General features: G+C 44.0%; 1 protein-coding gene across 1 annotated transcript in view; it reads left to right on the forward strand.

Moving 5' to 3' along the window:
- The first annotated feature begins 10,508 nt into the window (after positions 1 to 10,508).
- UMODL1 (uromodulin like 1) overlaps positions 10,509 to 18,720 on the forward strand; it is a 35,721-nt gene continuing 27,509 nt past the window's right edge. Inside the window, exons 1-4 of the mRNA XM_032220377.1 lie at positions 10,509 to 10,524; positions 11,321 to 11,433; positions 11,916 to 12,108; positions 16,263 to 16,376. Coding sequence (XP_032076268.1) covers positions 10,509 to 10,524; positions 11,321 to 11,433; positions 11,916 to 12,108; positions 16,263 to 16,376 — 436 coding nt within the window. The remainder of the gene's footprint in view (positions 10,525 to 11,320; positions 11,434 to 11,915; positions 12,109 to 16,262; positions 16,377 to 18,720) is intronic.

Consider the following 18,720-nt stretch of genomic DNA (forward strand, 5'->3'; position numbering starts at 1 on the left):
ATTTGCTTGGCATAATGTTTAAAGGACTTTGATTTGAAGAGAAGAGATTTCAGAGGAAGAAATGACTGTGGCTTCAGAGGAACAAGTGGTTGCCTCAAGTTACATGAGCTTGCCATATGTCATACCTACATGCTTGCAAATTATTTTACTTATTGCACCAAAGACCCAGCTAGGAAAAATGATAACACATGGAATCTTTTAGTGAATGCTATGCAGCAGTATGTGTATCAAAGCATAGATTTACAGGAACTTAGTAAAAACGTGCTGTAGTACTAATGCAAATCAAAGCAGAAGAATTTATCCTTGAGGATCTTTACTATTTCAGCCTCTTCCCTCTTCAGGCTTCAGAATTTAAGGAAAGAGAGAGGGAGAGGGAGGGAGGCAGGGAGGAAGAGAGAAAGAGAGAGAGAGGGAAGGAGTGTGTGCACGGAGGGGAGATTTCTAAACCCCATTGAATCCAGAGGAGGGGAGAGAGAGAGAGAGAGAGAAAGAGAGAGAGAGAGAGAGAAAGAGGGAGTGTGTGCACAGGAGGGGGGAATTTTCTAAAAGTCCCATTGAATCCAGAGGAGGGGAGAGAGAGAAAGAGGGAGTGTGTGCACAGGAGAGGGGATTTTCTAAAAGTCCCATTGAATCCAGAGGAGGGGGGAGAGAGAGAGAGAGAAAGAGGGAGTGTGTGCACAGGAGGGGGGATTTTCTAAAAGTCCCATTGAATCCAGAGGAGGGGAGAGAGAGAGAGAAAGAGGGAGTGTGTGCACAGGAGTGGGGATTTTCTAAAAGTCCCATTGAATCCAGAGTAGGGGGGAGAGAGAGAGAGAGAAAGAGGGAGTGTGTGCACAGGAGTGGGGATTTTCTAAAAGTCCCATTGAATCAGAGGAGGAGTGTGTGTGTGTTTGTGTTTGTGTATGTGTGTGTGTGTGTGAGAGAGAGAGAGAGAGGAAAGAGGGAGTGTGTGCACAGGAGGGGGGATTCTCTAAAAGTCCCATTGAATCCAGAGGAGGGGGAGAGAGAGAGAGAAAGAGGGAGTGTGTGCACAGGAGGGGGGATTCTCTAAAAGTCCCATTGAATCCAGAGGAGGGGAGAGAGAGAGAGAAAGAGGGAGTGTGTGCACAGGAGGGGGGATTTTCTAAAAGTCCCATTGAATCCAGAGGAGGGGGGAGAGAGAGAGAGAGAAAGAGGGAGTGGGTGCACAGGAGGGGGGATTTTCTAAAAGTCCCATTGAATCCAGAGGAGGAGTGTGTGTGTGTTGTGTTTGTGTGTGTGTGTGTGTGTGTGTGTGAGAGAGAGAGAGAGAGAGAGAGAGAGACTATCACTATGTTGTAGCTTATGATTCTTGATGAATGTATTCTATTTATTTTTTTATGTACACTGAAGACAAATTCCTTGTGTGTCCAATCACACTTGGCTAATAACAACTCTACTCTACTCTACTCTACTCTACTCTACTCTACTCTACTCTACTCTACTCTACTCTACTCTACTCTACTCTACTCATTTCTAATAAGGAGTTTAGCTTCTCTCTCTTGAAAATGCAAGCTAGCATAAGGCATTATAATGCAAGCTAGCTTTAGCTTTAAAACAGTTCATTTAGTGACCAAAGTTACAATGGCATTGAAAAAAGTGACTGATGACCATTTTCACACTTAGCGACCATTTTCACACTTAGCGACCGTTGCAGCATCCTCATGGTCATGTGATCAAAATTTTGATGTTTGGCAACAGATTCATATTTATTATGCTTTCAGTGTCCTGGGGTCATGTAATCGCCTTGTGTGACCTTTTGACAAAATATAAAATTTTAATCAAGTCCCCCCCCCCCCCCCCGCAATGGTGTCCCTCTTTACCAATCTGAAAATCTGGTCACCTTAGACTATGCTAATGGTACTGGACCAAACTGAAATCAAAATCACTGAGCCGAGGTGGCACAGTGGTTAGAGTGCAGTACTGCAGGCCACTTCAGCTGACTGTTATCTGCAGTTCAGCTGTTCAAATCTCACCGGCTCAGGGATGATTCAGCCTTCCATCCTTCCGAGGTGGGTAAAATGAGGACCCAGATTGTGAGGGCAATGTGCTGACTCTGTAAACTGCTTAGAGAGGGCTGAAAGCCCTATGAAGCGGTATATAAATCTTAAAAAAAATTGCTAGATTAAGTAATCTATTAATGTGGTTCATAGATATTCATCAGAAAAAAGTTTCCTTGACCTTAAAAAATGCTACCCTGTGACTATGGAGATTTCTGAGTAGATGTTACATATAGTTTCATAGTGATCAAAGAAAATTTCAGGAGAAAATGATTAGGGAGGCTTAGTAGAAGAGATATTCTGAATTTCTATAATACACATGCACAACCATCTCCATCTGGAGAAAAACACTTAGAGAAAGTAGCAGGACTTATAATAGAGCACCTCAAGCTTGCCAAAGATAGATTTAACAAGGTAAACTTATCTTCAACTGCACACAGGTATAGGCTGCCCTAATCAGATTAGAGGTTCTTCATTCTCAGGAGAACTTGCGAAATTATTCTATATGTGGGGATATACAGATCTATCTTATTTATTTCCCTAGTAAGGCTAACCATTTTCCAGAACCGCATAGAGCTAATATTTATGAATAGTATTATCTAGACATATTCTTTATCAACTTTTCTTTTCATTATTTATTCATCAGTGGACAGTATTAAGAGTGTGTTACTGAATGACTCTTAATGTTTCCCTTGATATTAAAGAATGTACTTATGTCTGGATTCAAAATAATTAGAATGAGAGGTGTTTAGAGCACTTTAGATTTCCCTGGATGCTGTCACTTGAGAGTCTATTCTTTGGATGCTATATTTGTATCTATATAGCATACCCAAAAGCACTTTAAGTAGCAGATCACTTTGACCACTCTGTGACTCTCTTTATTCTATCATAACTGAAATTGCTTTATTTAAAATTAGGAGGAGCTTATTAAGTACATGATGAATTATATTAATTTAATCAATTAGATTTAACAATAACAATTAATAATTAAATTAAATTAAATGGAATTAGAGGGTTGTCCTGGCTTTCCCCCATACTTTTAGAAATGTAGCCCCTGTGTTAACATTTTTTTTCTTTTATGGGGTGCTTTTCTCTTTCTTGCCACTGCTAATTTTATTGATTAATTAACATATAGGAAAATATTCCCTGGCAAATTGTGATTGGCTGTGATTTTCTGAGACAGAACCTCTCAAGAGGTTTACATTTATTGCAAATGGTTTGCTAGCAAGCAAAAAATGAATCAGCTACATAAAATGTGCACCAGCCATTTACTGGCTTTCTGCATGTAGTAGTTGTCATGGGAATATGAATCATACTGAATTGTCCTTGTCTCATCTTAGCATATCAGGCTGCTTATAAATAGTTATCTTACAAAAGCCATAACCTCTTAGTCAGAAAAGCTTTCAGAACATACGACAGACCTGGCAGAGTTCAAAAAATAAATAAAAAAATACAGTAAATTCAACCTTTTGGAAAAAAAGCAGAAGCACCATAACAATACGGTATTCCATTATTATTACATGGTTTTCAGGAGGTTTTTTGCTGAAGGAAGACACTGACTAGGTAACATTTTTGCAGGGATCTCTGAGAATTGACTTCACTCCTGAGAATGACCTCCTGTAATAATGACAACTTGACAGTCTTTTCAGAAACATGCTAGAGGTTTATGCTACAAGTACTAGACTCGGATTATAATATTATTTGGGCATTGATATTTTTGTTATCAATAACTGATATAGATGCTTTAGCTCCCACTTATTTGTATGATTCTTTTAGCTTGAAGCCTATCTGTTTTGAATTATTGAAGTTTTGTTAAATTATTGCATATGGCTGCTTTGTGCTTTTATCTTTCTATTTTCCTTTATTTCTTGCTTATTTCTAGCAGTCAAGTGTGGAGAATCTTGGCTTTCTGGATGGATTGCACTATAATTCCCAGGATAGCCAGAAGTGAGGGATGCTGGGAATTTTTGTTGAGGAACACTGAAGGGTCACATGTTTCCCCTCCCTGGGTGCAATTAACTTTGGTGGAAAAAGCCTCACTTCTGGGTGATTAAATGCACTTCTAGAGCTGATTAAATGAAATGCTCATAACTATGCTAAGCATTCTAGCAGAAGGATTCATACAAAATAGCATCTATTGGCATTGATATACTCTAGGCCAGGGGTAGTCAACCTTTTTATACCTACCGCCCATTCTGTATCTCTGTTAGTAGTAAAATTTTCTAACCACCCACCAGTTCACAGTAATGGTGATTTATAAAGTAGGGAAGTAACTTTACTTTATAAAATTTATAAAGCAGAGTTACAGCAAACCCCTACCGCCCACCATGAAAGCTGGAACGCCCACTAGTGGGTGGTAGGGACCAGGTTGACTACCACTGCTCTAGGCGAAGTCATTTCTTAAATGGGGGGGGGGGAGTACTGACTGTTTATTAATCATTAAGGTCAAGGGAGTGGCTGACATTCATATTTCTCTGATTAGAGTACTGGAATGCTGTTAGGTCTTGTTATCAGTGATGTACAGATGTGAGAGGCTGGCTTTCATTTCATCTGCTTAGCTGGCATATAAAGATTACTTGAATTGAACTGGATTTATGATTTCTTCATTGCTGGAACTTTAGTCACCTAATTTTTGCACAAAACGTTGCTGGCCTGCAAAGTTTCGATCAAGTCAGATATTTTTTTACAGTTGAAATATAATTGCCATCATTTATTGCTCCTTTTATTATTGGCACTATGTTGATTAATAAATGTCTACATTAAACCCAGGGAAATTGCCTTAAAATAATGGGATTGATCTTTGACATCAGATCTTTGATATCAGCTTTGATATCAGCTCAGGAAGGAACTATGGCCCTTTTATGACTTGTGGACTTCAACTCCAAAAATTCTGGGAGTTGAAGTCCACAAGTCATGTTGAGTGCAAAATGCATAAGAGGTCACAACTCTTGCATTGTGATGTCACAACTTATTGTGACATTTTTACGCCATAACAGTTTGTATGAGATACTACAGTGAATTCCTTCCATGGGCTATTTCACTGCTATTCTGACTCTTAGGTTTTGGAGTGAAATTCTAATAATTATTATTATGAAAGGGTTAATATGTTCCACCTTATTGAAAACTGATTATATAATTATTAATCACCACTAATGGTAATTCTATGTGTTGTTGCAATCATGTAAAATAATATGATGAAATCTATAACAATCCAAAATAATTCAGTATAATATAAAAATCAACTATATTTGAAAAAGGTAAGAGTCAAAAGAATCAAGCAATACATATAGGCACTAAAACTGCTAAAACTATCAAAAGTATTAAAACAATCATCTTTAAAAACACTGGTGGTGCCAAGAAATAAATAAGTTGATTGTCAGAATGAAAACTGGTCTGAAGTTTAGCAGGTTTCTCTGGAGAAGGCCTTCCATTATCAATGTAGAAACCTTTCCTCAGAGAGCCCCTCTTCAAACCTCAAAATCACTTTTCTTAAAAGTTTAGAAAGGAATCATAAAAAGTAAAGAACTAGAAATATACTGGGTTTTCCAAATGCGCATGTGCAAGATTAGAGATGGCTGCTAGCGTTCTGCTCCGTGCTAACTCAGACGGAAAAAACGCTGGAAATTCCAAAAATACCAACCTGCACCTTCTGTGAAGGGGTCCTCAGGGATGTCCGGAGTCTGGGGGATCCGAAGAGTCCAGACCTTTGCGGGGGTCGCCGTCTTCGGGCGGCCCCGGTTTGCTCAATCGCCGGAGGTCTGTGTGCTGCCTGGCTGCTCGGCGGTGGGGGAGGCGGATGCCATGCTGGAGCGGCGGGCAGCGTGCTTCGGCATTTTCTTTTGGTGTCGGCGTCCTTTGGCGTTTCTCAGCGGCTTCGGTTGTCTCGTTTTGTTGGCTGCACCTCCTGGGCCTTTGTTTTGCTTGCCATCGCCCCGGAGAGTGATGGACGGACGGAGGAAATGTTGGGACTGTTGGCTGCACTTCCTGGGGGCTCTGCTCGGCCGCCATCACCCCGGAGAGAGAGCGGACAGATGAGAACATTGCTGGGATTACTGGCTGTACTTCCTGGGGGCTTTGCCTGGCTACCATCGCTTCGGAGATAGAGTAAATGGACAGAAATATTGCTGGGACTGAGAAAATTGGGCGGCTGGCTTTGCCTGGTGCCGCGTCAGTCCCTCCGGATGGCTCTCCTCCTTGTTCGGCCCCGTTTTCGCTCCGCCATTGCCCCCTCCCTCCCCCGCTCTTGTTTGGTCAGGTGGCCCCTCAGAGGTGACTCCGTCTTTGCCTGTCCCCACTGCTGCGAGGCTTCCCCCTGTGTTTTCTGCCTGGCACTTGACTATCCTTTATTGTGGCATCCTAACATCTGGCCTCTTCTTGTCGCGGCCTCTGGATTCCTAGGCTTGCTGGCACACTTCCACCTGGCTCTGATTATTGCCACTATTACCATCTGCTATTACCCTTGGGGCATTGCCCTGGACAGTGCCTGTGCAAGAAAACCCTCTGCCATCTTTGACTGTTCCGGACTTGCTGGACCTTTTCAGACTCACAGAAGAAGAGGGGAATATAAGACACTCCCCCATATATCCTATTTGAACTGCAGCTGGACTCCAGTTATTCTAACCATCCTGAGCGCTGAGAGCCAGTTACGTTACCTGAACTTGCACTTTTAACAACTGCGCAATTTATCTTTTCTTTTCTTTTCTTTCGTCTTTTCTTCTTTCTTTTGTATGGGATATGCATGGGATATGTATGTGATTGAATGAATGTTCCCACTTTTTACTACTTATTACTGTTGTATTTTTTGTGTTTTTTAACTGCTACGTGGGGATTGCCTGGGTGAGTGCATGAGTATGTATGATTCGGAGGACCTGCCGGGGAATGCGGGGGGCACGGGGGTGGTTGAGGGGACCAGAGACACGGGAGAGGGCCGGAGCATTATGGTCGTAACAGGAAGGGGCAGATATGGCGGGGACTTTAGGGCTGGCCATTACTGGGGAAGGAGGGTTCGCTACGTTACAGAGATCCCTCCTTCCGGCCCTATGAGTCCCACTCCGAGGCCGGATGGCGCGAGTAATCAGGACCCTGGTCTCAGGCTGCTGTCGCTAAATGCCAGGTCTGTGGTTCACAAGGCTCCTCTCGTCCGGGACTTAATTTTAGACGAGAGGGCAGACCTGGCATGTATTACTGAAACCTGGCTGGGCCCGGAGGGAGGAGTCCCCCTCGTAGAGATGTGCCCAGAAGGATTTCAGGTGCTGCACCAGCCGAGAGCCCAGGGAAGGGGTGGGGGTGTGGCTATAGTTATCCAGGAGTTGTTAGCACCTCGTAGGATCCTTGCTCCGGAGCTTGTCGGGTGTGAGTCTCTGCTGGTAAAGTTGGACCTCAAGGGTCAAGTGGGTCTGCTGTTAACGTACCTGCCTCCCAACAGCGTTGCAGCAGCCCTCCCCTCGCTCCTCGAGTCGGTAACCGAGCTAGCAATTGAGTTCCCTAGACTTATGGTCTTGGGGGACTTCAATTTGCCGTCGCTCGGTGAACACTCTGATGGGGCGCAGGAGTTCATGGCTTCCATGACGGCCATGGGCTTGACCCAAGTATCTGGGGCCCAACCCACTCAGCGGGTCACATGCTCGACCTCGTATTTCTCTCGGAGCAGTGGACTTGTGATCTTGGTCTGAGGGGTAATGAGATCATACCCCTGTCGTGGTCAGACCACTGCCTACTGAGGCTCGACTTCCGGAGACCAAACCCCCACTGTAGGGAGGAGGAACCGACCAGGTGGTTCCGCCCCAGGCGACTTATGAAGCCGTTAAGGTTCCAGACGGAGCTTGGGGTTATTCCTGATACTCTCGCCCACAGTCCGGTGGAGACTCTGGTTGCTGCCTGGCACTCGGCAGCATCGGAGACCCTTGACCGGATTGCGCCACTACGGCCCCTCCAAGGCGGCGGATCCCGGAGACCCCCTTGGCTCACCGAGGAGCTCCGGGAGATGAAGCGCCGGAGGAGACACCTAGAGCACCTATGGAGGTCCGACAAATCCGAATCGAACCGAGCAATTCTAACAACCAGCACCAAGGAATACATCAGGGCACTTAGGGCAGCGAAAAGATCCCACATTGCCACCTTGGTTGCGTCCGCTGAGTCCCGCCCAGCCGCCCTGTTTAGGATAACCCGTTCCCTCCTAAATAGGAGGGATACGGGGGAACCCTTGCAGGGTAGAGCTGAGGATTATGCCCAATTCTTAGCGGACAAAATTGCTTGGTTTCGGTCGAATTTGGACTCCATCCCTGCAGTTCCAGCCGAGGCACAAGAGGATGAGGTAGACCACCTCTGGGTTGAGTTTCAGGATGTTGCCCCTGGGGATGTGGACAAGGCCATGAGAGCTGTGAGTGCCTCCACCTGTGTACTGGACCCGTGTCCCTCATGGCTGGTTGTCAACAGCAGTGAGGTGACACGAGGCTGGATCCAGGCGGTTGTTACCGCCTCTCTTCGGGAGGGGCACTTCCCCGCCGCACTTAAAGCGGCGGTGGTGAGACCCCTCCTGAAGAAGCCATCTCTGGATCCAGCTGTCCTTAACAACTACCGTCCAGTCTCCAACCTCCCTTTTGTTGGGAAGGTTGTTGAGAAGTTGGTGGCCTTCCAGCTTCAGCGGTCCTTGGAGGAAGCAAGCTATCTCGACCCCTTCCAGTCAGGCTTCAGACCCGGTTACAGCACAGAAACCGCTTTGGTCGCATTGACCGATGATCTTTGGAGAGCCAGAGATGGAGGCCATCCCTCCATCCTGGTTCTCCTCGACCTCTCGGCGGCTTTCGATACCATCGACCATGGTATCCTTCTGTGACGACTGCGGGAGGTGGGAGTGGGAGGCACTGTGTTACGGTGGTTCTCCTCCTACCTCTCGGACAGGTCGCAGTCGGTGTTAGTGGGGGGGCAGAGATCAACCCCTAGGCCCCTAACATATGGGGTGCCGCAGGGTTCGGTCTTATCCCCCCTACTATTTAACATCTACATGAAACCGCTGGGTGAGATCATTCGGAGGCACGGGATAAGATACCATCAATATGCGGACGATACTCAGTTGTATCTGTCCGCCCCGTGCCAACTCAATGAAGCGGTGGACGTGATGAACCGGGGTCTTGAGGCCGTTATGGACTGGATGAGGGCTAACAAGCTTGTACTCAACCCGGAGCAGACCAAGTGGCTGTTGTGTTTTCCTCCCAATAATTCGATCAGTGTTCCATCGCTCAGGCTGGGGGGTCAAACTCTATACCCCTCAGAGAGGGTTCGCAACTTGGGAGTCCTCTTGGACCCACAGCTGACTTTTGACCATCATCTGACGGCTGTGACCAGGGGGGCATTTGCCCAGGTTCGCCTGGTGCGCCAGTTGCGACCCTACCTGAACCGGGAGGCTCTCACAACAGTCACTCGGGCCCTTGTGACCTCTAGGCTGGAATACTGCAATGTGCTCTACATGGGGCTGCCCTTGAAGAGCATCCGGCGACTTCAGAACGCAGCCGCGCGAGTGATTGTGGGTGCACCTCGGTTCACCCACATAACACCTATCCTCCGCGAGCTGCGCTGGCTACCTGTTGATCTCCGGGTGCGCTTCAAGGTGCTACTTGTCACTCATAAAGCCCTTCATGGTAGTGGGTCTGCGTACTTGAGAGACCGCCTCCTGCCAATTACCTCCATGCGACCAATTAGATCACATAGATTAGGCCTCCTCCGAGTTCCATCTGCCAGTCAGTGCCGACTGGCAACTACACGGAGGAGAGCCTTTTCAGTAGTAGCTCTGACCCTTTGGAACGATCTCCCCGTGGAGATTCGTACCCTCACCACCGTCCAGGCCTTCCGCACAGCCCTCAAGACCTGGCTAGCCCGTCAGGCCTGGGGACAAAGATAATTGCCCCCTCCCGAATGATGAATGAATGTTGCTTATTATTTTACTCTATGTATTGTGTGTGTCTATTGTTTGTATACCCCCTCCCCTCATTTTATGTAAGCCGCCCTGAGTCCCCTCAGGGAAAAGGGCGGCCTATAAGTATTAATAAATACTCAAAAATACTCAAATAGTGTACAGGCTCTACTTCTGTGGATTGAAAGCCCATGTTTCAAATGTTGTTCCAAAGTGAGCTGGAAGCTAGTGTGAAAAAGGACCGGCATAACTTATGTAAGTGTCTGATGCCTATTTAAAATTCTCTTGACTATCTTTTTCACCAGCAAAAGATTTGGTTTCATCTTAAAGGCAGATTAATATCCAAATAGCAATGGTTTCAGGCATGGCATTCAACTTCGATAAAGTTTATTACTCTAATCCAGACAATAATGCAAGTTGCAGCAAGAGCTTCTGATATTGTTTAATTAAAGATCTAAATCCACATTTAGGTTTCTCAGAGGGAATATAAATACAGTCGGGACAGAGGCATGGAAGCATGGACTTTATTCTTGCCCTCTCTCTCTCAATCCCTGCCTTCACGTTTTGCCTTGACATTAGTCATGGACTTAGACAAGGGTAACAACAATTAAAGAGACAGAACACTAGCAGGTGTCTCCAATGGCTGACAATTGACTCTGGGACTAGAACCTATGGAGTTAAGAATATTTTCTTCTCTGCTTCTTCAAAACTCTGTGGAAAGGAATTTTTGCATCTGATGTTCATAGGGATTGGCAAAGTTTTGATTCAAAATAAATTCCATTGAGGATGGTTAGGCTCTTAGATGTACCTAAAGAAAGTAGAATCTTGACCAGTGAATGCACTTTTTCTTGTAAAATGTTCTATTTTATAGCCATTAATAGATCCAGCGAGTTTGCTTCACAAACCTGGTGCCTGTCCCATGAAGATAGGGGAAGCAGTAAAGAGTTCATGTGTGTCTGACATGGATTGTCCAGGATATAAAAGTGCTGTAAGACATCTACGGGAACCCATTGTTCAGATCCTGTTCCAGAAGGTATAGTAGTACAATAGTGTCATGCTACTTATTCTTTTCTTCTTCGGATATAGGGGAGTTGAGGCAGAAGATCAGATTTGTGGGTCTTTCCTTCTTGGGAACCTTGATCTGATATTTCAGGTGCGTTTCAAATTCTGTCAGGGTTTTCAAACAAAAGAGATCAATTATGATTCAGATATATGACTATCATAGATATATTCTGATCGGTTGATTAAATGCATACCTTGTCACACCTTGTGAGTCTCAGCAGTTAATCAAGACCAACTGAAAAATGAGAAGACCACTATGTTTAGTTCAGCACCTATGCACTAATGTAAAGTTCTGACTATGCACCTGATTTTTTTCTCTTTCCAATTCTAGAACGACACAGTGACAAATACTGGTATAATGTGTCAGCCCTTGTGAAAACGGATTTCAGTGAATTATACAAAGTAGCTCCAAGACTTCTGAATCATTCACGTTTTTTGCACTCTGTGTATGAATCAATGGATAGTATATATAAACTGTACTGTATATTTCTGTTGATGTAAGAAAGCTCAGCCTACATTGGACTGCCACCTACTGGAAAAGAAGTTATAGAGTATATAGTTCCTCTTACATTTCAGATAAACCCCTTTTTTTGGTGTGTTTACAGACAAATAGATTGCTTGAACATGAAAATAAATCATTATTCTTAAAATGAATAATGTTGAATATTTATTAAATATTGTTAAAATTGTTTAAAATATATTTCAATGTAATTAAAGTAATAAATTATAAATTTCTGACCTAAAATAATGCCTCTTTAATAGAGTTATCCTGTGTTAAGTTAATATTGAACATAGTTTTTATAGTGTTAGAAAGGATCTAATTTGGATTGCATTGTTTTTCATTTTATATATAGAATTAAAAGAAAAACTATTTACTTGCCTACAGTGGTATTTTATAAGATTTAAGAAGAGTTTCTTTTTTCCAGATTACTGGAGCATTGTGGCCCATGAACATCTCTGTGTATCATATCCAGACAACCAAGTCAGAAATTTATGCAAACACATTAGCGTCTCGTTTCCTGGTTGGTCTGCAGCAACTGGTTCCATTGGACAATATTTCTTCTTTGCTGAAGAAAATTGTGATCAGAGTATCTGAAGTTATTGACATTGTTGTAAAAGGTTATTATTTCAGACATATTTGACTGAAGAGCAGCTCTATAAAATGGAGAGATTTTTTAAAATTTCTGGTTTACTTTGTGTTTGGATTTTCAGGATTAGAAAACAGGGCCTCTAGTGTGACAAGGCATTTTCTAGGATGTGAGAAGGGGGGGGGCTTCAGAAAGAGTCAATCTCTTATATACATTATGTGACTCTCAAGTACAGTTTGTCACATGTGATAAACTAAAAGCTGAAGATCATAATACAAATTTATCTTTTGCGACAGCATTTAGTCACATAGTAAAATTAACATTCACATCAAGACCTTAATACAAGAACTGCTTTCACTTCAGTGCAATCACAGAGTTAATTCAGCACCTACACTGTTTCTTAAGGCCTAATTTTACTTGTTCTTTAATCTGGGGGGAAAGTAGAAAAAAACCTAAAGTTTGTATAACAAATAATCTAAAACTTATTTCAGCAAATGCAATTATTAATCTGTAGACATGCAATCTAATATTTATCTAGGGCAAATATATCCTGTCTGTAGGGGGACAAGGAGAAAACTTGTAGTTTGATTATATATCATGGATCAAAAGGTTACCATTGAGGGTATGGCAGTCACAACCCCCACAATTACTGAAGGTAAACTAGTGAAGCTGTTTCCTACCATCCTCTTTATCTCGTATTCACAGATGCTCTCTCATTTTACTTTTATCTTTTGTTTTTTCTGGAATAACTGGACATATTTCTAATTAAAGCATTTGGCTACAATTGCTGTTCTGTGTCTTGTAAATTACATGAGATCAGAGGCCACAACATGGGTTTTTTTTTAGCATTCTAATTTCCCATTTATTTTTCTTAATCAAAATAATAAAAAATAAATTTGAGGGGGGGTGGCAGGAAACCTGTAGATGTAAGTGGTAGGTGTGTATATTCTAAGGTGACCAGATTTTAACATTGGTAAAGCAGGATACTATTGACAGGGGGGGGGGGAGGCTCGGAGCATCTGAGCTGGCATCGCGTTACCCCTGCCGCCGGTCTCCTCCTCCTCCGCCGTGCTTTTGAGAAGCCATGGAGCCTTTTTTTCCAGCTCCCGCCCACTCTGCTGGCTTCCTACTAGCTCCCGCGGCCTCATGGCTCATGTAGTTTCCCCCCCCACTTTTCTTTGCAAAAAGCGCCCCCTCCCTTTGCAAAAGTGTTTGGGGGTGGGAAGGAGAGAAAGGCAAAGGTGGACCCCTTGCCTTGCTCCTTTTGTCTAGGGCAGCGGTCCCCAAACTTGGGCACTTTGAGACTTGTGGACTTCAACTCCCAGCATTCTCCAGCCGGAGAATGCTGGGAGTTGAAGTCCACAAGTCTTAAAGTGCCCAAGTTTGAAGACCTCTGCGTGTCCAGGGGGAGGGGGAGGGGGAGGGGCCCCTCTTCTCTGCCCCCATTATTCCTTTAGATCCTTCTTCACCCAGAAGGACAAAGGTGTAGATGAGGAGGATGCTCTTCAGGCAGGTGATGACCGGCTTGGTCTGCAGCCTCTGTGATGGTGATGCCATTGCGCTGAGCCCAGATGCTGCCACTCCTGCCGCTCATCCAGACCAAGCCAGAATCCCGACTGTCTGGAAAGAACAAGCCGAGCCTTTCTGGAAACGTCGAAACGCACACACACACACACACACCACACCACACACACACAACACAGGCGTTCTTCTCCCAGCCAATCACAAATCCGGTCGGACCTGCCAAGCCTGTCCGGGATTTGCTGAAAGACGGAAACAGCCCCCCACCTCCCACCTGTAGCTGATGCTGATGCAACACCCAATGCTAGACGAGCGCTTTTGCGGAAGATCCCGAACCCAATCGGAACAACCCGAGCTTTTCCGAGCTATCCCGAAAGGAGGCAGGAGCTTCCTTCAGCTTTTTCCAACGTCTCGCCTCCCCCCACCCCCAAATGTGATTTCAGCAGCTGAACGGGCTAATTTTGCAAAGAAAGCTTTGCTTTGGGGGTTCACTTCAGCTGCAGTGCCAGGTGCAAGCAGCCTAGGACTGACCGCCCACAAAGGACCTCCCCAGGCTTGCTTTGCTGAACACGGGGTGACTGACGATAGTTTGAGTGGGTGCAGCCAGCGCAAACTACCGTCAGTTGCCCTGCACTCATCAAAACAAGTCTGGGGAGATCGTTGAGGGTGGCCAATTCTAGCCGCCTGCAAAGGGACTCCCTAGCTTCCGGAGCCTGTGACGGTAGAAAATCACTGTGTGGCAGTTGCAAACTGCTGCGCGGTGTTTTCTTGCCATGTGCGCGGCCATGCGAAAAATCGGGACTTTTTAAAAACGCCACGGGATGCGGGACAAATTATTAAAAATTGGGACTCTTCCCGCCAAAAGTGGGACGTCTGGTCCTATAGTGTATTCAGTAGATTTCCGTAGATTTTCACGGGTGTAGATATGCTTGTCTTGTTGTATTCGGGTCTTTTCCCATGTAAGATTGAGATTGTCTTGGCAACGTTTCGGTGAGGTCTCACTCGCCATCTTCAGGCTAGGTTTTGGGCTTTAAAGTGTGATCTGAGCTGCCGTCTTTCTATAAATCTTGGTGGAGGAGTGTGGAGTGCTGGCTTTGTTTCAGTTAGTGGAATGATTGGTTGTGTGGTTGTATCATGATTGGTAGATGGTGCTGGCTGTGTGTCCATTGTTGTTTCATGTTTTAACGGCCTGGGTGGTGGGTGGGGCTCATTTTTAGAATAGGGCTGGTTTCTAGATGTCTGGTAGGCGGGTAGTTATCGTCACATTTATTCATGTTGTAGGGGTGTTTCTCTATTTGATAGCTTTCATAATTATTCTCTTGTTGAAGTGTTCAGTTTTGGAGATTAACCTGGTTCCTTCAAAATTAATTTCATGTCCTGTAGCTTTAAGGTGCTGGAAAAGGGAGGAAGTTTTTTCTTTTTTTCTGACTGTGTTCTTGTGTTCTGTGATGCATGCATTTATTCTCCTCTTCGTTTGTCCTATGTATGTTGCAGGGCAGATTTTGCATGGTATTTCGTAGACTCCTTGGTTTTCTAGCTGGATTTTGTTTTTGGGTGTTTCTTAAGATGTCGGCTATTTTTTGGTCAGTGTTGAAGGCTGTCTTGATATTGTGTTTGTGGAGAATTTTGCTGATTTTATCTGTGGTGCCTTTGATTTAAGGGAGGAGGGTGATGCCGTTGTCCTGTTCTGTGTCTCGGTTTTTGGGGGGAGTCTCCCTTTGGATTAGGTTGGTAATTGTTTTTCTTTGGAATCCGTTGGATATTAATATGTTTGTGAGTGTGTGTAATTCAGTTTTCAGGTGGTGTTTGTCGGCTTGGCGTTTGGTTCTGGAGATGAGGGTCTTGGCTACAGAGTTGATCTGTGCAGGGTAGTGATGGGATTGTGCATTTAAGTAGCGGTTGGTGTGTGTTTTTTTCCCGGTAGATGGTGTGTCTTAGGGAGCCATTGGGTTTTTTGTATATTAGGACATCCAGAAAGGGAAGTTGGTTGTTTGCTTCTATTTCCACAGTGAATTGTATTTTGGGGTGTAGGCTGTTGAGATGTGTGAGGAAGTTGTCCAGTTTTTCTTTCCCATGTGGCCAACTCATGAAAGTGTCATCAACATATCTAAGGCAGAGTTTGTGTTTGTGTTCAGATTTATCTAAGGCAATTAGTTTCAAATGTTCCATGTATAAGTTTGCGATGACGGGTGAGAGAGGTAATCCTTCTATCTGTTTGTATCTTTGTCCATTATGGATGAAGTATGTGTGGCTAGGCAGGTGGTTGGTCAGGTCCAGGATGTGTTTAGGGGGGTTGTGTTTGTTATCCAGACCATTTGTTATCCAGACAACCATTAAAAAACCCTCTCTTTTTATTCCCTTTCCTTGCTTTCAAAGAGCAGAGCATCAATGGAACATCCTTTGAGTTCCAGTGTTTATCAAAAGATACAAAGGGAGATATTATCTGACGTTGAACCATTTTTTGGGTCATTTTTCACTAACACATCAGAAGTAATAGGAGGATAGGTAAATGTTGAAAGAAGGCAGAAATAAATGTGCTATATAACAAACCATTGTCTCTATATTTCTCTACATTCCACAGCTGGTTAAATATTTGCACCTAGCTTTTAGGAATACCTTTACTGGCTTGTGGTTCATGTTTCATTATTCTTTTCTTTGATCCAGATTGTGATCATGATATACCCAACATTCTGATTAAAAATACGCATTCTTCTAATTTGTTGAGAAATTCAAGATCTGCAGCACCTGAAATTAATGTATCAGTAGATTCTGAATGTGGTAAGTTGCTTTATATTTTAAAATTCATTTATTTTAAATTTTGTTTTCTTTAGGGCCTGTAGGATCTACTTTATTTAAGCATGTTTGCTCTTTTAATTGTGTCTACACTATCTTTTATTTAGCATTTCTCTGTATATAAAGGAACCAATGAATATTTATGTAAATGAAACAAATTAATGGACCTACTGACACATTTTGTTTGTAAGTATAGCTTACTACTTCAGAACAATAGATTACTGTTCAGTATAGTTTATCAGAAAGCTTTTGCCTGAAGACTTTTTTAAATCTTAAGATCATTGAAAAAGTTAGAGTGATAGAATGAAGTGCTGAAGCTGAGATCTTTTATAGATGTTGCTTAAAGAATGTTAATGGTTATCGTAAGATGTCATATATTGGTGCTTAATCTCCTGACCAGCAGTAATAGGAATGTCAGTTTAATACCATTTAGAAGGGATCAGATTGGAGAAAACAGTAAAAAAAAAAGCTTGCTTGAACATTCAGATATATGGTACTAGTCAGTGGTGGGTTTCAAAATATTTTAGAACCTATTCTGTAGGTGTGGCCTATTTTATGGGAGTGGCTCAGTGGTCATGTGACCGGGTGGGAGTGGCTTGGTGGGAGTGTGACCGGCCAAGTTGGAAAAGTGGTGAAACTCACTTAACAATGCTCTTCTTAGCAACCAAAATTTTGGGCTCAATTGTGATCATAAGTTCTCTTTCCCTTTCTCTTTCTTTTTTTCTTTCTTTCTTTCTTTTCTTTCTTTTCCTTCTTCCTTTCTTCTTTCCTTCCTTCCTTCCTTCCTTCTTTCTTGTGTCTCTCTTCCCCACTTATTTTCTTTCTTTTCCTTCCTCCTTCCTTCCTTCCTTCCTTCTTCCCTCTCTCTCTCTCTCTACAACTTTCTTTCCTTCTTTCTCTCTCTCTCTCTCTCTCTCTCTCACACACACACACACACACACCATTTTCCTCATGTCTGTCACTGACAGCTCTCAAAGAAAAGGAAGGACTCCTGCCTTGGGAAGGGGTTGAACTAGATTACCCCCAAGTTCCCTTGCATCCTTCTATGTTCTCTGTCCCATTTAGTCACAAACAGCCCCATTCACTTTAAAGTTGGTCGCAAACACCACTCACCCTGCACGTGCCCTGGTCCCACTCAAGGAGGCGAACTGTGGGATGGGGGAAAGGGGGGAGTCTGTGGCGCCACGTCTCTCCATCTTCTTCCCCGCCTCGATTCTGCTGATGGGAGGTGCTGCTGCTGAGGTAGCGCAGTGGTAGTGGGGGAGTTGGGGTGCTGCCTGCCCAGCGGTGCAATCCACAGCGAGCCCAGAGGGGCATGGTGGCAGCGAGGGCAGCCGAGCGGGGGCAGCACTTTGGTGGGTGCTGAGTGAAGGAAAGAATGAAGAAGAGCAGAGTTGAGGGGGGAAAAAAGCTCTGCCGGGCGGGGGAGCAGGGTGGGTCGCTCCATGGTGGGCTGGTCCTGCCGCCACAGAGCCTTTTATTATTTTTTTTCTCTTCCCCTCACAAGATTCGCACCAACAGTGGCAGGAGCAACAGCCTGGTGTGCGCTCCTTATCCGGGCTGCCCGAGAAACATGAGGGGAGTTCGGCTGTTTGAAAAGCCCCACGTGGAACTCATCTTCTGTTCCTTCTTCTGCTGTTTGAACAAGGCGGGGTACACTGCCTTGTCTTTTACAGCCACCTCGTTGAAACAACGAGAGAGAGAGAGAGAGAGAGAGAGAGAGAGAGAGAGAGAGAGAGAGAGAGAGAGAGAGAGAGAGAGAGAGAGAGAGAGAGAGAGAGAGAGAGAGATGAGAGGAGAGAGGAGAGAGAGAGAGAGAGAGACTGGTACTGAAAGGCACGGTAAATTTGACCATCTGGTACATGCGTACCATACCGTACCTCCAGAAACCCACCCCTGGTACTAGTCTTCAAATAGTTTAAGTTTCAAAATAAAGACACAATTACTGAACCACTTGTTTCCTTTTTCTTTACTGTGCCCCTAACAATCTGAATGGTCAGCTTTTAACCTGACCATTCAACCCTTGGGGCCAACAGAAATAGTTCATTAGTCCCATATGTTCAGTGGAAACAATACTGATCTTGAGGGACACATGTGATGACATTTTCACTTTGCTAGCCTTCATGTGAAGGCAAATGTACATTTTTTTCTGTTGAATTTAGTGGAACATTTCTACATGTCCCAACTGCACAAAGAAATGCACCGGAAGCTCTAGAGCAGGAAAAAATAAACATTTGAACATAACATTTATAATGGAAGAAATGAGCTGCTTGGGAAATTATAGCCAAATAATTATTTTAGTTTAATCCTGAAATCTGAATTTTGTGTG

The sequence above is a fragment of the Thamnophis elegans genome, chromosome 6 (assembly GCF_009769535.1).
Source record: "Thamnophis elegans isolate rThaEle1 chromosome 6, rThaEle1.pri, whole genome shotgun sequence".
In the NCBI taxonomy this organism is placed as follows: domain Eukaryota; kingdom Metazoa; phylum Chordata; class Lepidosauria; order Squamata; family Colubridae; genus Thamnophis; species Thamnophis elegans.